Genomic DNA, 22,283 nt, shown 5'->3' with positions numbered 1-22,283 from the left:
AAGACTAAATTTAGGAAAACGCAGGCCAGAAATTTCCAAGACACATTCAGTGTTTTCACGCAATTTTGTTGTTCCGTCAGAGCCCCCAAGCAGTCAGAGTTTGAATTTCACCACACAAAAGAAATAGTGTAATTTTGCATGTTGATTCTCCATTATAATTTGATACACTGCTTTTAAATATTGATTCAGTACTGTTGCATGAAATATCGCTTTATTTCGTCTTCCATATCCATAAGATACTACTGCAGGAATGTCAACAAAATCGTCATTTTTCTAACATGATTTCAGAACGGACCCTGAAACTGCAAATCATGTAATTTTGTGTCTTTTTGCAAGTGTAAATTAGGATTTTACACCTCCAGCTAATCCTCAAAGCACTTGCTAACTGGAATTTTAGCCTCATTTTGTGCTGCAAACAAAACAGCAGTTTGTTCATGTCAAGGTAAGCCGCTGTTGTGGTTATGAGAACAAAAATGTAAGAGTGATCAACCATCTTCCAGTGAAAAGTTGCATTTGTGTCTCAGGAAAATAAACTGAGAACAGGACGGATTTTTGTCTCAATGTCGCTTCCAATAAAAGGTTGCAGACATGTTTGTCTAAGAGTCATTTCTTAGTTTTTCAAATGCTGGCAATTATGCATCTACCAAAATAATTGCCATTTTACCTTTGTAATACAAAGCTTTATAACTGCTGTGCAGTTTTGATGATGTCAGCATTTGACCATAACTATCAACAGCTTACATGATCTGTATGAAAGTGCCCAAATTCACCAGAACGAACAAAGTGAAACGGGGACACGTGAAATCGTTAAAAGCTCTATTCATCCATTTTCTATACCCGCATGCCAATGCAGGGTTGCGGGGGCCCGTCCCCAGCAGGCAAACAGGCAGGATACACCCTGAGCAGGTTGACAGGCCATTGCAGGGCCACAGAAACACACATAACGAACAAACATGCACACACACCTAAGGACAATTTAAGCCGGGCGTACACAGTGCGACTACTTTTTTGAGCCGATTTTCCACTCGTGCGAGAATCAACAAGATCGGGGCGAGTTTTGCGCTGAGCGTCGTGTAGTGTACAGGGGGTTACGAGAGGCGATTAACACCAGGTGACCAGCTACCGATCAGCAGTCGTGAGCTCGCACGGACTTCTGGCGTGTTTGATATTTTGCTCGTCCCTCATGAGGGTATCGCACTGTTGAAGCGGCGCTGTGACCCAAAAAGTACCAGAACCGCTCACGGCGCATGCGCAATCATGCATCAACACCGCTCGCCCGCTATTTCCCTAATAACACACGTTGTTCGTTTTTATTTCTACACGTTTTTTTACTCACAAAGATTGTCAAGAAAGCGTGTTTGTCATGTTCATATCAAATTAAACTGATCACAAAACACAATTTACTTTCTTTATTTCTTTTTCCTCATCCAACCCCCATAAATCCCTGCGTCTCCTCCTGCAGCACTCCCGAAGGACAACAGGCAAGACAAAAAAGTCTGACGTGTTGTGTAAAAACTGCTATTTTTAGCATATTTTTAGGTCAGAAGTGTTGCTACCAGACGTACAGTGTGAGCAGTCAGGTCGCATCCGAGAACCGGGTCGTGCAGTGTGAGCGCATGACTCATGACATCTGCCCTGCGTGGAAGTCGTACAGTTTGAGCTGAAGCTGAGTGCTACGAGTGAAAAAGTCGCACAGTGTCCGCCCAGGTTTAGAGAAACCAATCAACACGACAGTCATGTATTTTAACCATGGGAGGAAGCCGAAGTACCTGGAGAGAACCCACATGTGCACAGGGATAACATGCAAACTCCATGCAGAAAGACCCCTGGCCGAAATTTGAACCCTGGTCTCCCTTGCTGCAAGGCAACAAGGCTAACCTTTTTGCCACAGTGCAGCCTCTTTAAAAGCTCAACTCAATAAAAAGTATCCAATAGAAGTGGACCTAGAAAGCGGTGTGGGAACCCAAGCAGAGGTATTATTAGGGCACAAGCAGCCCCGTGACCCCTTATGTAAAGCATTCCTATGAGTGACGCTGAATCGTGATCCAGAAATAGACTAAAATGAAGCAGCTTTTCTTTAAGTAATAAAGGACGTCTGAGGCATAACTGATAATCTATTTTACCCAAATGTTTGTACAGTCTAGGTCTGTGGGCAAATATTTGAGTAGAGCTCACAGCAATAATGTTTAATTTAAGAAAACAAATCAGCAAAATCTTTCTAAACTGCCTCATTGACCTAAAAGCCATCTATATAAAATGTTTGATAGCATGAAGGGTAATAAAGTCCTTAGGGGAAAGGCAAAGAGGTAATCTATTGCTACTCGTGCCTCAAGGAGAAACCCATCAAATACTAAACCTAAAATAAAACCCTAAAGTGCCAACCATGTTTTATGGGTAATCAAAATAGACTGAAGGTGTCAAAAAGACCTTTCAGAAAGAAAGCCAAACCTTTTATGTGTTAAAAAAAAAGTTCCAACACGTATTAGACGTGGTTTAAAGCTCAGTGAAGGAAGCCTGAAGCGCCCAATCCAGGATAAGTGATGACATTTTGCTCACCTTTAAATCTCGGTGTGCCTGCAATTATGGCCACAGCACTCCTTAAGCATTTAAATTATTATACAGGGAAAGCAAATCATTTTACATCAGTGATTGGTAGTAGTGATGTGTGTGAATGGGAGAAATGAAAGAAAACAAGTCATTTGAACAAAAATGTGTAATATAAGAATGTTTTATGTCGCATTTTTAAACAACATCCTCAGATTCTTTTTCGTGGATGCCCGTCGATGGCAAAAGCTGCCGCTTGCTTGTCAATTTCCTTTCTACAGCAAGAATATTGAAAACCAGCTAGGGGTGACATCTCTTTCAATTCTGTAAATGTACCCAGCGCGATGCCTCCTGGCACTTGCCACACATCTTTTCCAGACGGGAACAGTGTCCTGTTGCCAGGTGACTAATTGTGCACCATTGGCAACCACATCAGCCTGACTGAGCTAACACAAAAGACAGAACATCTTAAAACTCTCTCTGCTGAACACAGTAACCGACGGTGCATCTATGTGCCGTTTCTTTCTAAGTGATGTGAGATCTAATTAGCTGGCCAGCTTTCAAACACTATAATTCACACAAAGGTCATAAAACACATTTACTTTGGATTGGATTGAGGCAGGCCTAGTTCGTGACCACAATGCTGCGTAAAAGATAAGCCGATGTGAGTCACCATTTCATTATTTAATGCAGATCACTGTGCATCCTCAGTTGTACCAGATGATAATTGGTCTGAATTATTTATTATGGCCCACTCCTGGCATATTTCACCACAACCCCGGTGCTGTATCCAAGTAAAGCCTGCCCGTGTCTGCTGGTGGCTTCTTACAGGGATGCTCCTGAGCTCTGATCAAGATGTTTTAAAGGTGAGGAAAACTGAAAAAATATATAATTATTATCCATGGTATAATTGGTTTTTCATGCAGGCCAGGGTTTCCCTTACATAGGTGTAGCCGTGGCGGCCCGCCACGGCTGAAGTCCCACCGCCACGCCTACAAGATCCCAAGTTTTTTTTTTTTTTTGCACTGTTTCCCCAAGAAGCAGCGGGAACTACTATGTTGTGGCTTGTGATCACAGCCGGCGGGCAGCAAGGAGCAGGCAGGGCAAGGTGAAGTTACAGCATAAGTTACTGAGTTTAAAATTAGAAAGGTAGCAGTGGATATAATGCTTTTTGGTTTACATGTTTCAATAGCAGTAAGATAAATGAGTGTTGACAATCTTGACAGGGTTTCCTCCGCCCACCAGGCTAAGCATCACTTATTCATGTAAAATTTATTTATTTTTTCGTGTCTGACTTTAACCGCATCTAATACTGTGTTGCGGCGTGAACGCAACAGCGACAACTTAAGATCGATGTGTGAGCAGCCTGAGAGGTCGGGTGTTTCATCTGAACCCTTAAAACCTCCAGCAGGCTACGCTGCACTATTGACGCGTTAGCGCGTGGCACTAACAACTTAGCGACGTGACATGTCTCGGAGAAAGCGTAAAAACACGTTGGACGCTTCTTCTGAAGCGGGAAAATAACACTTCTTAAAAAGAGCACATCGCCTCGGCTCGTTCACGGCCGAGCCGGACTGAGCTCGATAACATTGACCCAGCACAGCCACTGGGTCGTTGGAGCTGCCCCTTGACTGCCTGATGGAAAACCAGCGGGTTTCATCAGACTCGTAGTTTCTTGTTTTTGCTGGGGACCCCCTGTATTTTACCGCTCCCTCCTGCAGTCTTCCCCTATTAGCATTTAAAATGATTCTGTAAATTCCATGTATCAATAGAAAAAATCTCTGCCTCTGCCAGCTGCAGTAAATGTAGTTTCCAAATAATAAATAAGAGGTGCATTCATGTGTATCTCCTTTGATCCACATTAGTGATATTCTCAGCACCAGAACAGTGAAGCAAAGAAACAGATTCCTGAGTTTGTTAGTAATTTTATTTATTAGGTGCATCTAACCTGTTCTATTTTTGGAAGCTGGAAAAATTCCTAGGGGAAACACTGCAGGCTGAACATAATAGTCTTCTACACCTATCTCCTGCGTTATCTTCTGATAGAAAATAGACGTCGAAACTCTAGGATCAGAAAAGCCTGACAGATCTATGTCACACTGTGTAATATTCATGGACTCACCCTTCTCGACTTGCAAAAGCTGTTATTGGTTTAGCGCCCAGGAAACAACAGTAGCATTTAAATTATCTATCTTGGCTAGTAGAAGCTAACTGTTAGCATTATAAATGCCACCACACAGCAGAACTCCTACAGGCTTGTGGTATTTGTGGGGATAAAATATCAATGTTCCAAAGCAAACAGAATCTGTGGTAGAGTCGTAGAGTCGCATTGATGTTAGCCAATCAGGGATGAGATGTCGAAATATCAGGAAATAAACCTCAAATCCTGCCGTGTGAAGCTTTCCACTGAAACTGGTGCACCAGTGCTTTGTTTCCCCAGAGTATGAATAAACAAGCCATTCATTCCTACTAGAGACTGCTGCAAATGCATTGATTAGAGTGATCCACAAATTTAAAGAAAGAGAAAGAACTGAAGATTTATATTTAAGAGCATGCTAATTGTTAAGGTGTAAAGTAGCTATTCTAGAACGCCAAGCAAAACCAATGACTTGACCTTTCATCAAAAAGTATTTTTAAGCCTTGAATGATACTTTTTTATGTTTGCAGAAGTTATCCTCAAAGTTGAATTAAAAAAAAAAACACAACAATGATAAACTAACAGTTTTGAAACAAGACTGCGTTTGAAGTGTGAATGAACACACTGTAAATCTGAATTTATGTTGTCCACAGCACTAATCTCAGGAAGTAGCAATAGGACAATAGGGTGTTTTGGAAGAAAAAAAAAGTTGTATAAATCTAGCTCCACTTTCTTATGATCTATGTTCTCTACAGAGGTGTAGAAAAACGTAACGCTGTGTTATACAGCATCCTTGCAAGTGAATCCAAGTCTGAAATACTTCTGTGAACTGCAGGCCTGCCAGGGTCTGGAAAACATGCTTTGTGGCCTATTTTCCAGCTAAGCTTACCTGAGCATATTGCACTCAAGTCTATTTTGTGTTAAAGAAAGCAATCTGAGAGCAAATAAAAGTCAGGATAAGGCACATAAAAATGGCCAAGATAATGTACTGTAGATAAGAGCCATGATAGGGTAACCCAGGCTACTTTCCATGTTGAAGCAACCGTTCAGGTCTGGTGAAAAGATGCATGCTGGGATATTAATGAAATGTTCTCGTGCATTAGAAAATACTTTTTACATTCTGCGCCAACAGGTATTTTGTTTTAACCTTTTATTGTTTATTTTTTTTACCTAAACCGTAAATCTCACGCTCAAGTTTTCAATGCCAAGCAAACACATTTATCTTTCAGATAACAAGAAACTCAATATTTCTCTTTGAGAATTCTGTAAATATTCTGGGCTGAGGTTAAACCTTAATACCACACTGATGATGAGCCGTAGACTATTCCCAACACGCCCAATTAAGCTTTGCCAAAGGCGTGGTTTCTGACGGCATTCTAGGACTCTTTCACCCACTGGCGTCATTGATTAAGACCTTTTAAAAAAATCAACAAATAATTCAATGTTGCACTTTTGTCTTCTCACAAGTCAGAATCACTGATTTATACCAGAACGCAGGTGACTGGCAAATTGTCTCTAATGCCATTTTCATCGAGAAACAAAAGAAAACAGGCAGAAACTTTACAAGAGAGCATGCTTATGTTTCAAAAATGAATACACCCATAAATCCAGCGGGACTAAACAGTCATCAGTAGCTGTTGTCGGTCTTTCATGTTTACTACTGATAAGGTAATCTCTCAAAGTATGATGAGGTTTCTTTTGGAAACACTTGACCTGCAAACCAACCTCAGCATTCCTAAAGTAGCATCGATCCAGAAGAATTCATACTTGGACATCTTAGATCATGTGTAGTTTAAAATAACAGGGACGAGCAAATTTAGGACTCATTCATGCAATATTAAGGTAACACATTAATATAACAGTGCACAGTGAAATTACAGCACTAGCTCCTAAAATCACATTCACACACTCATGAGTTGTGTTTTCCCAGAGTCCAGAAACTAGGACTGAGACTAAATGTGGGGTTTCCATCGCATTCAAACAATAACAAAGTTTATAACAGGAAACCCGTGCTCTTCAGCATGTGCCCTTTCTCAGAACAGCATTAGGAACGAGTCACTCCGGAATTGTTCCCAACCTCTAAGCCCACCGAGAGTCCGTGAACAGATCAGCAGAGTCATCCGAGTCTCCTCCCAAGGCCAAGGTCAAAATAATAAATTAGTTTCTCCGTGAAGGCTTTTATGAATGTGTACAGCTTTAACACTAATTCATCTATTGAGTATTCATTCATTCATTCCATGCCTTGGTTTGTCCTTTGAATAGATACTACCGGTGTGCAACTTTTTCTAAATTTTAAATCAATTTCTTGAGTCCGGAAGAGCTAAAATGACTCTTACATGGTTAATGAAAGGTCACTCAGCCCCTATCGCCCCCTGTGGCCAGAATACCGCATTTGCAACTTCAAAGTGCCTTTTCGGTGACTGTACCAGATCTGCTCGGGCTGCCAGATCGGCTCAGGGTCCTGCGTCTGCAAATTACTCCATAGTAGTTACGATACCACGTTCATAAAAGTAACGTTAGCACGTGGACAATGATGATTTTGATTCGTCAAAATGAATTTACAGTTGTAGTCTTTGCAGTTGTAGTCCTGCAGTCCAAAAAATCAACACTTTTCTGAGAAAATATGTTGGAATTTCCAAAGGAAATGTAAAATAAAAGCAAAGATATCAGCTGACCCTCAAAAGCTCTTGATTTTGATGAAATGGGACAAAATAAAATATAAGAACTTTATTGAAAAGGCACCAAGCAACATTTTGATTGAATGAATGTATGCATTTACATAACTAAGGAAATATACAGATTAATTCCACATTAATACAAACGGATATGGCTTCACATATACGAACTGTTGTCTTTTTTTGGCAGTCTGATACTGGTTTTATGTAGTTTCACATTCTTTACAAAACAAAGATAATATGGTGTTTTGTTAACAAATTACAATTTAGGTGTAAACTAACATTTAAATGTTAAACAATTTTTAACTAAATTGCTGATGTCTTTCCAAAACTTAGGTGTGAAAGTCGAGTGGATTTGCCGGAATGTGACGTCATCAGCAGGCACAGGACCCTGAGTCGAGCTGGCAGCCCGAGCAGATCTGGTACCGACACCAGTTCCTGTTGGACTTAGTAAAGTTGAGCTTACATGCTGGTGTTGGAGTCTGCTTCCAGCACATTTCCTGCATGCTTTAACTCGTGAACACAGCTGATTATTGATTTGGTGATGAACCGCTGCTGTAGACACTAATGAAGGCTGGAGACATGTCAGCAGTTAGACTGAGGTGTTAAAAAGACGAATGCACAGCGAGGAGGTATAGACCACTTTTGCTTTCACTAACAGACACTAGGAGCGCTAAAAGCAAGCCAAAAGTGCATTGTAACCCTTTAATATCTAATTTTTATCTGGCGTATTTGGCATCTGCTAATAATTTGTTGTTCTTGACATACAACCAACTTAACCACTTGAAAGCAAGATCTTGCAGTTTTAAATCAATAAAAGGGCTTCTAGTTCAGCTTACAACTTCATCTCCATTCAGCTGATGCCATTTTCTCCCTTTTCTTTTCTTCCAAGTGGTGAGAAACACATTTCAGGTTGCAACTAAATTCCCAACAACACAAAAAAACTACTCAGATATCAGCTAGAGAGCATTGTAGGCTTCTCGCTGAGATTCACAATAAGGTCACACACCTCCTGAATGTGCTGGGTCAGCTCTGAATAGTAAAGGGAAGGCGAGGCAAACTGGACATAGCAGGCATGATGCAAGAGCTTGCTTGTGGGAGGGGTGGAGACGCAGGACTTGAAAACCTTTCCAAGTATCACGGTAATTACCACAGGGTGGGTCCCACTGTCTACTTGTGAAATACTACTTAAAGTTATCTGGATAAAATACTCAAGTTCACCAGGAGTATTGGTCCCTGGGTTTAGATTTACAAACCCCTATTGTAGACATTACAGCAAGTTCAAATAAATTACATATTACACTCAACAGGATACTTGGATGGCCTCGTTTTATTTTCCTGTTTACAACTTAAGATTTCAGACTTACACTTCCTAACTCAGACAATGACTTTATTAGGAATTTAAAGCAGCTAAATATGATGTTTTGGTCTTGAATTGACAAGTTTTTTTTATTTTTTTTACTTTTCTGTCACTTAAACAGGAAACTTGTTCATAAGTGTAGAGAAAAGATATTTCCCAAGTTGATTTATACAAACAGACTTAGCGCCAGCTACCAATAATTCATGAAAGGTCGTGTGAAAAAGAAAAAGGCACTGTGACCATGCAGGGCAGCTTAAGAGATACATAAATAGACTGTGGATTTGCTTCTATGCTTGTAAGACAGAAAGCTCATAACCACAAATAAGAAAAATTGCTGAGGTGGACCTGTGTAGCGGCCACAATCAATTACCCACTGCCTATTTTCATCTGTGTTGAAATAATCAGAGCCCGAAGACCACCACTGTCCGCTGCTATCAGCCAAATCCAATCCAATCCATTTCTTCCTCTCTTCATTACTCCTTTAACTCACTAACTTTCCTTATTGGTTTTCCCTTTTATGCCCTTGAGCTCTTGTCCTGTAAGTAAGCTACTTGAGCCAGGTGGTCCTCATCTGCCTGCCCTTCCCCTGAGACGTCGGGCTTCTTGCCCAAATACTGAGGCAGCATCCTTCCTGGCTGCAGACTGCTGCTCAGTCAGGCCTCCGATATCACAGGCAAGTAAGTGACAGTCTGCTGGCTCTCAGGAAAAGAAACAAAAAAGTGAGGACAATGCTGCGTTCACAAGGAGGAACTGATGATCTGGAGGAAAAGAAAAGACTGAAGGCTGAGAGGAAGAGCTTCAAACAGAAAGGAAAGTGGGGGACAACAGGAGGAAGTAAAGTGAACCAGATGAACTGAAATAACCACCCTTTATGATACACGACTTTGTCTGACCAGAGCAGAAGTGACGATTATGTGTTTAAAACTCAGACTGAAATTGCTTAGTCATCACAGCAGCAGGTAGGAAAGCTGTGTGTCAGGCTTTAACTGTACTCTGGTATGTCAGGGCAACAGGCACTGCTCTATGCTATGATTAAAAAAAATTCCTGAAACATAATAAAAATCTAGTTTTTCCCTTAAAGAGCAAGTCACCCCCTACCAATCTTACTCCACTCCCACTTCCTGTTTGAAAAATGCAACAAATGCTGTTGCCTGGCAGACTGAGAGGGCGGAGCTGCTAACAAATACACACAAATACAGGCTCACAAAGGCATTGTGACATCCTATGGTACCAGCTAACGTCATACTTCTTAGCCATTAGCAATGGCAGATTTTAATTCAAATGCAGTGCAGAGTTTTTACCTGAAGAGGGCACAACACTGACAGTTTTAGATAGAATATTTAAATTTTAACTAAGATGCACTAAAGTGCCAAATTATTGACTACACGTGTCTACAGCATGATCAGACATTCATTCATATAGTTTCTCAGCAAAAAAAAGTTGATTTGGGGGTGACTTGCTCTTTAAATGACAAAATAATAATCAATATATTTTATTTCTATAATATTTGGCCCACTTTTTTATCAAAATTGATAAAATACCAGCATTTCTTGCTGCTTAAACTAAGAATAAGTTTATTTACTCTTCCGGCACTCGCAGAGTACGGACGCTTCTGCTTTTGCTCCGTTATCTTTTTTTCCCAAGGCTCTTTGTCCTGTCTGCCCACAGAGCGCTTCTCTGCATTTCTTCTGAAAAACCCTATTTTTTAGAATGGATTTAATAAATTGGTCATTCAACGCGATTGATACGATTTTTTCTATGATGAGAACGGAGGAGGGGGCTCCCACTTGCCCGCAAGGGACACACGCAGCGGGATATATGCTCGATTCCTGGAGGGAGTGGAAGATCGTATGCCTCTCTCAGTTGTCCATTGAGGATGTCGAAGATGTGTGGAAATTTGGCCCGATGATCACTGGATTTCTTCTGATTGGAGTGGGAGGATATCTGGTTTTCTGGAAATTTGGGAAGACGGGAGCGATTGGAGGGCGACCCGCACCCACGGAAAGCACCGTCCGTGTGGAGACCTCACAGACTGGGACGTTACTCGAGGTGAATCGTAAGCTGGACAATGTCCTAGCTGCGTTACCGGTATCAGTGCGCAAAATGGATGTCATCTCGGAGAGGGTCACTGGACGGTGTGGAGATGTTTAAAAACCTGAATTGGCTTCACTGGAGGACTTGAATGATCAGTTACAGACTTCAAGGCAGAGAGGAAAATTATCTCTGCCTGACCCAAACAAAGTCTTGTTATCCAAATCTGACGCCATGGCAGCCTAGTGAATGCCAACAACAAACCCCCACGAAGGAATGCAGACAGATGCTGTGAAAACCCGACCTTTGGATTGGTGGACTTCAGCCTGGCGAGGTCATCAACCTGCAGGTGTCAGTGTGCTCTGCGCTCCTCCCAAGATCTCCCTACCAGCTGTGGCTACAGTAGCTGAGCGCCATACAGGGCTGCTCTCGCTGAGGAAACAGGTTGGTCAGGCTGTGCTGTGGAGTCAAATTCCTATGCTCTGGTTCGCTGGAGCGCTGGCAATAAAGCTTTTTCTGATTCAGATTTTTCATCAAAACAGAGCTATTTAAGCCAATGCTGCTTTTATTTTGATAGTGGGTTAGCTAAAGTGTGGCATGTAATTTATTTATTTTGTGGTAGTGAAGAGTCAGACACACACATCTAATATTACAGGTTACACACAATTATCCACAATGACAGAAAACTTTATATTTATGTATTTATTTATACTTAACTCATTAACTGCCATTGACGACAAAATTCTCTCTTCTGCCATTTTTTGTTTGAGGTATAACAGTTTGTGACGCAATGTATCATGGGAAAATGTGCTGTCCAAAGTCCGCAGAAGGATGAATCCTCTATACATGGGTGGAGCAAGAACACATCCGGGAACTTTGAGCGTACTTGCAATGGTATCTACTCAGGTTTGGAACAGTACTCGGGCTAACAATGTTTCACAAGAACATGAGTACACAAGTTCAGATGAGAAGGAATACTGAGAAAAATCCCTGGTCAAGATGGTGGCCCAGTTCCCAGTCACAAATTAAAAATAGCTTTGTAAAAGTTCCAAAACAAAGATAAGTTTATACAAAATAAGCTAAAATATGGGTTAAAGATGTGATGAGAATTAAAAGTTAAACCGTATCAACCACACCTACTGTACCACGTTTCAGTACCTGTTCCAGCTAAGAGGAAAAACAAGAAAACTGGAAATTATTCAAGATTATTTTCTTGAATACATGACCAGACTGAGAGCCCTTGAGACGGATTGCCTGTGTTGTAACTGCCTTCTGTAATTTCGTAATAACGTCTGTGTAACTGAAAAAGTTTGTAACTATAACTTTTGCTGCCTCTTGGCCAGGACTCCCTTGAAAATGAGGTTTTATTCTCAATGGGACCTTCCTTGTAAAACACAGAATAAACAAATAAAAGAGAAACTGTGAAATACCTATTTTAAAGCTGTTTAACATTTCGTTAAAAAGTGTGGAGAAAATTGTAATAAGACTGATGAAGTTTTGAGAAAAAAATCCAAATATGTTGAATGTAGGAAAAAGGCAGTTTTACCTCATTCTGAATACATAAAAGGGCCATTTAATAAAACGTTTAAAGCGGACATGGTGTAGGAACTAGGGGTGCACCGTTCTATTGGCCCCAATCTCAGGTTTTTGTCAAGATTGGTGATCAGTCAAAAACTGCAATTGGTGTATCCCTAGTTAATGTTAATGCAAATCATTGCTATAGAATAGTTTTGGACAAGTGTGTCGAAACAGGTACAAAAACTTTGTCATCAAAACTGGAAAAATTAAAGTCTGAAGGAACAATTCAATTCAAATTCAAAGATACTTTATTAATCCCAGAGGGAAATTAGAGTTTCAGTACACACAATTCTGAGATCAGACATACATACATAGATACATGACAAGAATTGGTGACTGTGGTCATTCGCAACCCGAGTCGCGCTACCTTAATAGAGATCAGAGGGGTTTATATGACGATTGAGTCAGGTGGAGGAAAAAAAAGGCACTTCAGAGTTACCCTCCACAGGGAGGGCAGCTTTGCTATGCAAAAAACACCTCAGACAGAAATGCAACAGACTTCAGACGTTACACAACATAAGTGTCCTCTAGGTGGGGAGGTAGGGTAGAGGACTCTCCAAACATCAGTGAATGCAGCCTGGAACGATTCAGTGGCCTTCACCGGTCGCAGTCCCGCCCAGGCTGGGATAGGGAGACAGAGTTGCCATGGCGACGGCAGCATTCCACATTTCTTCTGGGGGGGGGGGGGGGGTATCGCTTCAGCCTCACAGGCTCAAGGGCACCAGATTCAGATAAGAACTTGTTTTGGGGCCAGACAGAGATAATTTCCTATCTGTCTTAAGGTTCCGTTGGTCCTCAGCCTCTCTAAATCCAATAATGGTGTAGTTAATCAATCCCAATCCATGCTGATCTGTCAACTTTCTCCTTGATCGAATCCACTTTCTGTGCCAGAGTCTGAATCTTAGCCAAAGTTCCAAGCTTACGACTTATCTCGACAATTATGAGTCTGTGCATTCACAGCGCGGTGTAATCCATCCCTGAGCTCCGGGATTGAACCAATATTCCTTGACAGCTCATTAATTTTCCAGACGTCTTCAGAATCCTCTACAGACTGTTGAGAGAGGCAGATCAGGTTCCACTGTTTCCAGGAGTCCAAGATATGCCCAACTGGCTCTGTCCCAGAGGGGCAACCGGGAGCCCCTCCTCCGTTCTCATTGTTGAAAAAATTTTGTCAATCGCGTTAAGAGACCAACTGACCAGATCTATTTTTAATAATTTTCAGTTTCCAGAAAAAATGCAGAAGTGTCGTACACCCAAAGACAGACAAAGAGCCTTGGGATAAGACAGGGAGGAGAGGAGGAAAAAAGTGTCTGTACTCTCCAAGAGCCGGAAGAAATATGATTTTGTAGTTCAAATAGCAATAGGGAGCCCAAGTAGGGCTGGGCGATATGACAATTTTAGACCGTTTTACGATCTACACATCTGACGGTCTGTCATTTTTGAGAGACCGTTTTATCACGATTCACAGCTCTGCTGTTGAATTTCTGCCTCTGAATGAAAAGGGAACTTACCTCAGGCGAATGACACGACTTTGTTTGACCCTTAACCAATCAGAGTGAGTCATAGTAATATATTAGTGCCCCGCTTGTTTTCACCTGTGTGTGAACAAACATGGCTTCGCCGCGGCTGAGCGACAACGAGGTTTTCTTTCCGAAGAGGAACGTAGGGTTTCCTTAGCGCGCGGCGCTAACAACTTAGCGACGTGACATGTCTCGGAGAAAGCGTAAAAACACGTTGGACGCTTCTTCTGAAGCAGGAAAATAACACCGCTTCTTAAGCAGAGCATGACGCCGCCTCAGCTCGTTCACCCTCTGCCGAGCCGGTGTCGGTACCGACTGAGCTCGGTCACTGGGTCGATGGAGCTGCCCCGTGACTGCCTGATGGAAAACCAGCAGGTTTCATCAGACTTGTAGTTTCTTGTTTCTGCTGGGGACCTCTGTATTTTACCGCTCCCGCCTGCAGTCTTCCCCCATTAACATTTAAAATGATTCTGTAAATCCATGTATCAATAGAAACAATCTCTGCCTCTGCCAGCTGCAGTAAATGTAGTCTCCAAATAATAAGAGGTGCATTCATCTGTGTATCTCCTTTGATCCGCATTAGTGATATTTTCAGCACCAGAACAGGGAAGCAAAGAAAGATTCCTGAGTTTGTTAGTAATTTTATTTATTAGGTGCATCTAACCTGTTCTATTTTTCTCTGAAATGAGATCAAATCAGTGCTTCTATGGGTTGTCTCCAATCTGCACTGGAAAATTTTACTTTATTTAGAGACTTGTTGCAGAAAATATTCAGAATGCGCAGTTATTTGCTACCACAAGCAATCTCTGGTGCAGCCGCACATCAGAGCTGTATTTGAGCTTAACTATCCACTACATGAGCAACTAGGAGCTACATAGTATTTTGAACAAGTTAATGTTTGCACAATACGTTTGCAATTGACATGTTTGCACTTTAAATATGTTTACGATTTTAATTTATGTTAAGTTACTTGAAAAACGAGAAAAACAGATTTTTGTAATTGTTTCTCTCAGGGCTTTTATCATCTCTGGTGTGAGTTTAAAATATAAGTGTGTTAGCAATGTGTTGATTATCCCTAATATGAATAAATGTTTGTTTATTCAATGTTTCTCTTCTTTAATACGCAATTGAAGTTATGCTATTCATGGATAAAAAAATCGCGATAAAATCGAAATCGTGATAAAATATTGGAAAAATCGTGATATTCTATTTTTGCCATATCGCCCAGCCCTAAGCCCAAGTCTCCTCCCTTTCTAGTCGGCTCATGGGTCTCCAGAAGAACAAAAATTGAATGCAAGTCAACGGGGCTAAAAACGCTATTTTCTAATCCACTTTGCCTTATGACCTGAATGATGGGTGTTTCAACCATGCCAGTCACGTACTTTGACATTTATCAGCTTGTAAAGTTCGTAATTAGCATGACTACAAAGTAGACATCAGCACGTCGCATGTATGACGTCACCACATAATCTCCTTTCCCCTTGCGTAGCTGCTACTTACCAAATAGCCAGATTTATTTGGGTTTTTTCCCCCCTGAAGGAAGGATTTTAAGTTCGCTAAACTCACAGCTGTTGTCCCTCTGTTTTTCTCTGTATCTTGTTCGATGACATCACTTTGGTGATGCGCATTTGTAGTCCTGGACTTATAATCCCACACAAAACCTAAAATAACATTTCCCCCGTTCGAAAATAAGCGCTTTCTTGGTATCAAAACATGTCCTTCAAATTCATGGACATCATATGTGAAATCCATGGCACATAACAAACGGAATTAGAAAATAGTGTTTTTAGCCCCATTGGCCCATGGTCTGGAAGTAGATGGGCATGACTTCAGCTCCCTATGCTAAATATGTTCATTTATATTTGAGAACATTACCTCATGTCCAGTTTAAACCGGTATTGTTTCATGAGTATTCATATTGTTTTTTTTTTAATAAAAGGTAATTGAAACATTGAGGTAATATGCTTTTAGTTAAGACAAAATCAGTATCGGCAAGCCAGGTTTTCCTCAAAATTGGTGATCGGTCAAAAACTGCAGTCGGTGCACCCCTAGTAGTAACTGCTGGTATGATGCGATAAAAACATAAAGTATACAGTTATCCTAACGATGTCTCTGCAATGCACAATGTGAATTCCTTTCTCTGATTTAGATATATTCACTATAAATGCATCAATATACGATAGTTCAATCTTTTAAGTGGAAAAGATTCATAATCTACTGATAACCATATGGGACAAACTTTTTTCATTGAGTCTATGGCTAACAGTGTGGAATTATTGGACAGGATCTGCAATTTTCTTCCTGGCTGCGGAGGAAAATCTCTTCTCAAACTTTTTAAGAACAGCTTTCAGTAAGATTCTTGGTTTCTAAACCAACTTTGAGGACAATCTGTCCACTTGGTGGTAACTATATTATTAATGAAGTCAGATATGGAATATGACAGAATATTTTTGTGGGATTAAGAACCAAAACTAGTCTGATAAATGAAAACAGACTTTTTAGGAGAAATCGAGCCATTTGAGACATCTTTATTCCGAGTTTAGTCACTTTAAATTAAGCGGCTATTTAGTAAGAAATGTGAATTTAAACATGATGGCACTCACCTAACTTCATCAAACAAGCGAGGAGGACCCATAGTGAGATTTCAAACGGGTTTTTGATGTGGCCGTAATCCACGCCGAGGACGGGAAAAGCCTTTTTGGTAAAGTTGTGTACTTCTGTGTGTCCCTGCTTTGCCTCTTCGCAGCTCTTGCTGGTGGAACTGGCAGCTCCCAGAGGAAGCAGCGATCCTTCCAGTAATACAAATATCACCAGCAGGAGCAGCCCGAACTCCGGCAAACTCCTACCGGAACCTGCTCCTGTCCTCGAAGGCATGTCGGCACAACTTCTAAAGAAACTAGCTAGTAAATAAAAAAAAAGGTGCGCTTCGAAGTTGAAGGAAGTTGGGAGTTGTCTTCTACTTCCCAATTCTGAATTAGAAAGCTAAACACAAAGTAGCTTTTCCGGGCAGTTAGGCTGGCTAAAACCGAACCAAGGGTCCATTGTTTCCCCAATGAGCGTCGCGTTCAGGTAAACCGCCACGCCGACGCAGGGCCGCTGCTGTTGGAAGCAGGAAACGAAAAGGGATGCAGAAGAGTTTCTTTTATTTCTCCACCTCAGTGAACTATGTTGAAACAGACCACCTATGTGGTCACACCGGACCAGTTTCACAAGTTGTCCTGCTTCTGTCGAGAGTCCGTTAATGCCCCTCAGTCGGTGAAAGTGTCACAGTTGATGCTGAGAGGCAACGCAGAGAAGCATCCCCTTCCTTCTCCCCCTCCGACTGAGACCAAGTCCTCCGAGTGGCGGCGGCGCTCCGATGCTGACCTTCAGGCGAAGACACGCGTCTGACAAACCGCATTTTTGCCATCATGCATGTAAACTTTTTACAGGTATTTATATCCGCGAATGCGGCATCCACCGTGAACCCGGCGCGAGGACACCACCTTTGTGGCGGGGCGGAGGAGCTCTGAGGTGAATTATGACAAGTGTCCGTTCTGCTCCAGATTCAGACTCTCGGCTCGGGTTGCAGAGACAAGTGGACACCGAGTCCCCGTGATGTTATAGCTTCATGCAACCTGCAAACGCACACCCTTTTGGCGGAGGTTTTACTGGATGGGAGGAGGAGAAGGAGGGGTGAATTGAAGGGGACGGGGGTATCGGACAATATCGACACCTACAGGACAGGAGGTTAACAACGCTTGCAAATTATACAAGAGCTTTTGAAAATTTATAATTTTTTGAGAAACAAAAATTCTCTTTTTTGCCCCTCAAAGTAAAACGAGAGAATTCTGACATTAAAGTAATAATTTTCTCTTTTTAAGAGATTGACTGTAATTATATATTATGAGAGAGTCATTTTCACTTAGAAAATACTCAAAATTGTGTTTCTGTTATCAGGTTTTAAAATAAAACCTTTGAAATAAATGGTGTGAATGTTGTTTTTCAAGGAGATGTTGTTATTTGTGGAAAGTGTAAAAAAATCCACAAACCGATCTGAAGCTATTACAGGTACTTTTTGTATCATTCTGTTATAGAAATCCTATAAAAAATACACAAACACTACAACTTTTTATTTTATCTACATTTAAAAACATGAGTTCGTTTTTTTCAATAGTTTTCATCCAAAGTAATTTAGAGCCATTGTGGAAGGTGAGAGTGGAATTCTGATTTCCATCCATCCATCCATCCATCTTCTCTTCATAGATCTGAAGGCATTCCCTGACCAGAGATGCTTTATAATCTTATTAGTGAGTTCTACATCTATTCCAGAGTCTTCGCTGGGAGATGCCTGGTTATATTCTGATCTGATGCCTGAACCAAAATCAGCTGACAGATGCAGCATCTTTACTCTGAGCTTCCCTCAAATGCTGTGTCTTCTCTGCTTATCTCCAAAGTTGAGCCTGATAACCATATGGGGCATTAATTTAAGCCACTTGTATCCAGAATCATGTTCTTTCGGTGTCAATCTAAATCTTGTGACTACGTGTGAAAGGTGAACTGTGAACAGATCAGCAAATCTATAGTGTTCCTTTTGCACCAAGAAAGTCTGGAGCAATTCTTCGATTACAAAAAATTAGCCCCAATCCGTTGGTCTATTTCTTGCTTCACCACACCAACATCACTGACAGTCAAGACACCTACATACCTGTATTATGCAGTTGTTGTGCTGCAATCAAAGTTTAGCTACAACAAGATGGGCGTGCATGGAACATCAGTGTCTGTACAGGTGGTGTTCTTCATGTGGATGTATTTCATTTCTATATGAAGGCTTGTGATTTGTGGATTGTGATGACTAGGGATGGGTGTTAAAATGAAGGACACGTCATAACAAAGAGGATGGTAAAAGTCATCCATCCATTTTCAGTCGCTTATCCAGAGTCGGGTTGCAGCAGCCTAAGCGGAGAGGCCCAGACTTCCCTTTGGGAAATCCCAAGGTGTTCCCAGGCCAGCTGACAGAGAGAGTCCCCCCAGCGTGTCGTGGGTCTTCCCTTGGGTCTCCTCCTGGTTGGACGTGCCCATAAAACCTCACCAGGGAGGCATCCAGGAAGCATCCTGACCAGATGCCTGCCACCTCAACTGGCTCCTCTCAATGTGGAGGAGCAGCGGGTCTACTCCGAGCCCCTCCCCGATGACCAAGCGTCTCACCCTATCTCCAAGGGAGAGCTCACCCCGCAGAGAAAACTCATTTCGGCCGCTTGTATCTGCGATCTTGTTCTTTCGGTCACTTCCCAAAGCTCATGACCACAGATGAGGGTAGGAAATTTGACTGGTAAATCGAGAGCTTTTGGAGGACACTAAACAAACAACAACCTTCCCCGTCGTGAGTGAAGATGGGTGACTCCATGAATGCTAATTCACATTGTGACATAGATCTGCCAGGATTTTCAAATCCTAGAGTTTCACCGTCTATTTTCTATCAGAAGCTAAAGCAGGAGATACAGTAGGTGTAGGAGACTATTTTCATGTTCAGCCTGCATGAAAAACTCAGAGTGACTGATTATAATCAGAAATAATATTTAATGAATGATTTCTCAATGTTCCACACCCTTAAAGAGTTTAGTAGCGTTGAAATCCACTGAGGACTTTTCCAATGAGGATTGCTTTTGTTGCAGTGCCGCTGCAGGTTTATCAAGTTTCTCTATCAGTGATTTAGGGTTAAGGTTGAAGCTGTGAGCACAACCTGTCTGTGTGTGTGTGTGTGTGTGTGTGTGTGTGTGTGTGTGTGTGTGTGTGTGTGTGTGTGTGTGTGAATGTCCCGTTATTTTATTACAGATTTGTGCTCACGTATCAGTTTTCTGGGACTGTATAGATAATAATTTAGACGGTTGAGATCATGTCTAGTCTATCAGAATTATCTAGAGCGTGTACGGTCAACACGGATAACAACGTGTTGTGTTAGAGTCACTTATTAAATGGAGTTCAGGTGAGAAAGAGCTTAACATGTTAGTTATTTGGGTGTTTGCGTCTTTATATTTATGACTCTAAGATGCTTTTAATTTAAATGTTTGCAGCCACTTGTTGTGGTAGAAAAAAAGCCATCTGAAAGTCTTAGTATTATTTTAAGCTTTGTGATGTAAACTAGTTTTTATTTTTTGGCATTTTGGATTCTAATAGTCAATTCCTTTCATTTTGTTTCAAGAAAATGTTTAATAATTGACATGTTATAATAAGCAAAATCATTTATAGATATTAAAATGGAACATTGTTAGAACAATATTTTCTACATACTGGCTCTCATGACAATAATCACGAGGTACTTCAGAAGAAAACAAATACAAAAAACGTGTGTATAGGTATAATATGTTATATCTATACACACATATAGGTGTTTTGACAGAAATACATGGAAAGAGAAATTCCATATTGAATTCTGTAAAAAGGGTATGAAAACTTAATATTTTATCTGTTTTGAAGAGCCTCTGTTTGGAGAAACATTGACTAGTTCTGATGGGATCCGTAAGCTAAGTACTTCTGCCATTCTAAAACAATGTCACCAATAAAGTAAGTTTTTATGGTTATCTACATACAGTTCTGGGAGTATTTAGGTGGAATTTGTATGTGGACATTTCAGTCAGCATTTTTCAGGAATTTTGTGATAAATTGAGGAAAAAAATTTTGAACAATTGTTCAAATTTTTTCGACACATCTCCATGGCTACGTAAAGGGACAATGTGTAGTTCTTAATCGTTAATCTCTGGAAAGACTCTTGTTCATTGTTGTTTATTTTTGTGGAACCCCCCCCCCCCCCCTCCCCCACCTTTTGTCTCTTCCTTTCTCTTTCACCTCTGTGTCTTTGTTTGGTCGGAATTAAAAAGCATTCAAAAACAATAACAATAAAGTTTGAAAAAAAATCTCTGTAAATATAAATCAAAATGTTGTTGAAAAATATTGGCGGCTTTTTAATATATTACCATAAAAATCAGGTCTAAATTACATGGGAGCGGGTCTAAGACTCAGGGTGATGCCATATTAGATGCCATGTTTCCTTCTACGGCAGCCCCTGAGGACAAAACACATTTACTGATTTGTAACAGAAGGTTACAAAACTTTCACTGTTCATAAACGTTGTTGTGTTACACATTTACCTCTTTACTCATTGCCACTGATGAAAGGGAGTCTGACGCGCTTGTCATTTTGCTGAAGTTTGCAATCCCCAGGCCTTTTTGACCCTAATGGGGATCCGTTGGTAAGGTCTTACTCCAACACAAAAACTACAGCATGGTTGCAAAGATTTTAGGTATGTACTGCCCCCTGGCACCAGGAAAAATACACACTGTCACTTTAACTTGGCATCAAGAGCAATTTTAGCGAATGAAATGGTTTATTTAATTACTTCTCGTTGGCTATCGACCTCCTCTTGAATTCTTTTTGCATACTTGCGTCGACAACAGCTTTGCTAGTAGCTTTCATGTTGCTAGCCTGTGTTGCTTTAACAGATGATTTAGGTGTCATTTTCATCAACATTATCCACAGTTTTTGCATTGTCATTAAAAATAACCCAGTTGTACTGTATTCTGGGAACTATTTATTTCCTGTCAAAGAAAAATGGGACCTTGTGGTTTGATTTTGCTCCACTAGCGGGCTCAAGGTTATAAAACAGCATGTGTATACACTACCGTGAAATTTAAAATGGTAATTGCTTTGAAACACTTTATGATTGGTCCAACTTTGACTAGCCGTTAGCTCATTCATCTGATCAGAGCTAGTCTCTGTTTCTCCAAACTAAGGCTCATCAAAGAGCTATCTACAGTACACAGAAATTTTCCATGATTGTAACATACCTACATGGCCCTATTTTAAAGCCAAGAACTGGCACTTTAAAGGCATGAGTATGAGGCTGTGAAAGAAAATGGCAACTCAACAGTAACTTTGCAAAAGCAGGAATAACAAACCTAAAATTTATTTTTTTACATAACATAACACAGCATAAACAACATTTTTATTTGTTTTTCCTCTTTTTAAAAAATGTTTTAAAAGTTTAATTAATGATGAAGATTTATGCAAACAGAGAAACATTCTAGACGTGGTTTCTTTTCCAATTCTGTTGATGTTTAAGATCACCAGCATGTGTATTAATATCACACTATGTGGTACATATGCCATACCAAGCATGACTTTACAAACTTGTTCCATTGTCCTTTATGTTTTCCACCTTCATGTTTGACCTCATAAATCCACCCCTTTCAGCTCAGTTGTAGTAAAACGAGACGCCAATAGCTTTGCTGCACAATCCCAAAATAGAGTCTGAACAGCAGCAAATCCTCGATGAAAATTAGAGATCTGTTAACGTTGGTATGTGGCCAATGAAAGGAAAATAAAACCAAAAACATGGCTGACCTGTCTGGTTTGTGCTGAAACTACTTATAGCAGAAACTCTTTGTGATTTAAGGGTGCAT

The 22,283-nt window shown here is 40.8% G+C and overlaps 1 protein-coding gene across 2 annotated transcripts in view; it reads right to left on the bottom strand.

The window, feature by feature from the left end:
- The window catches only part of slc9a1a (solute carrier family 9 member A1a), a 43,086-nt gene extending 26,140 nt beyond the window's left edge, over window positions 1–16,946 (bottom strand). For both annotated transcript variants that reach the window (XM_015950042.3, XM_054740991.2), the window contains exon 1: window positions 16,449–16,946. In XM_015950042.3, coding sequence (XP_015805528.3) covers window positions 16,449–16,719 — 271 coding nt within the window. In that variant the 5' untranslated portion in view covers window positions 16,720–16,946. The remainder of the gene's footprint in view (window positions 1–16,448) is intronic.
- Window positions 16,947–22,283: the final 5,337 nt, after the last annotated feature.

The sequence above is a fragment of the Nothobranchius furzeri genome, chromosome 5 (genome assembly GCF_043380555.1).
Source record: "Nothobranchius furzeri strain GRZ-AD chromosome 5, NfurGRZ-RIMD1, whole genome shotgun sequence".
Classification (NCBI taxonomy): domain Eukaryota; kingdom Metazoa; phylum Chordata; class Actinopteri; order Cyprinodontiformes; family Nothobranchiidae; genus Nothobranchius; species Nothobranchius furzeri.
The sequence above is the reverse complement of the archived record's forward strand: the minus strand, read 5'-3'. Positions and strand labels throughout refer to the sequence as shown.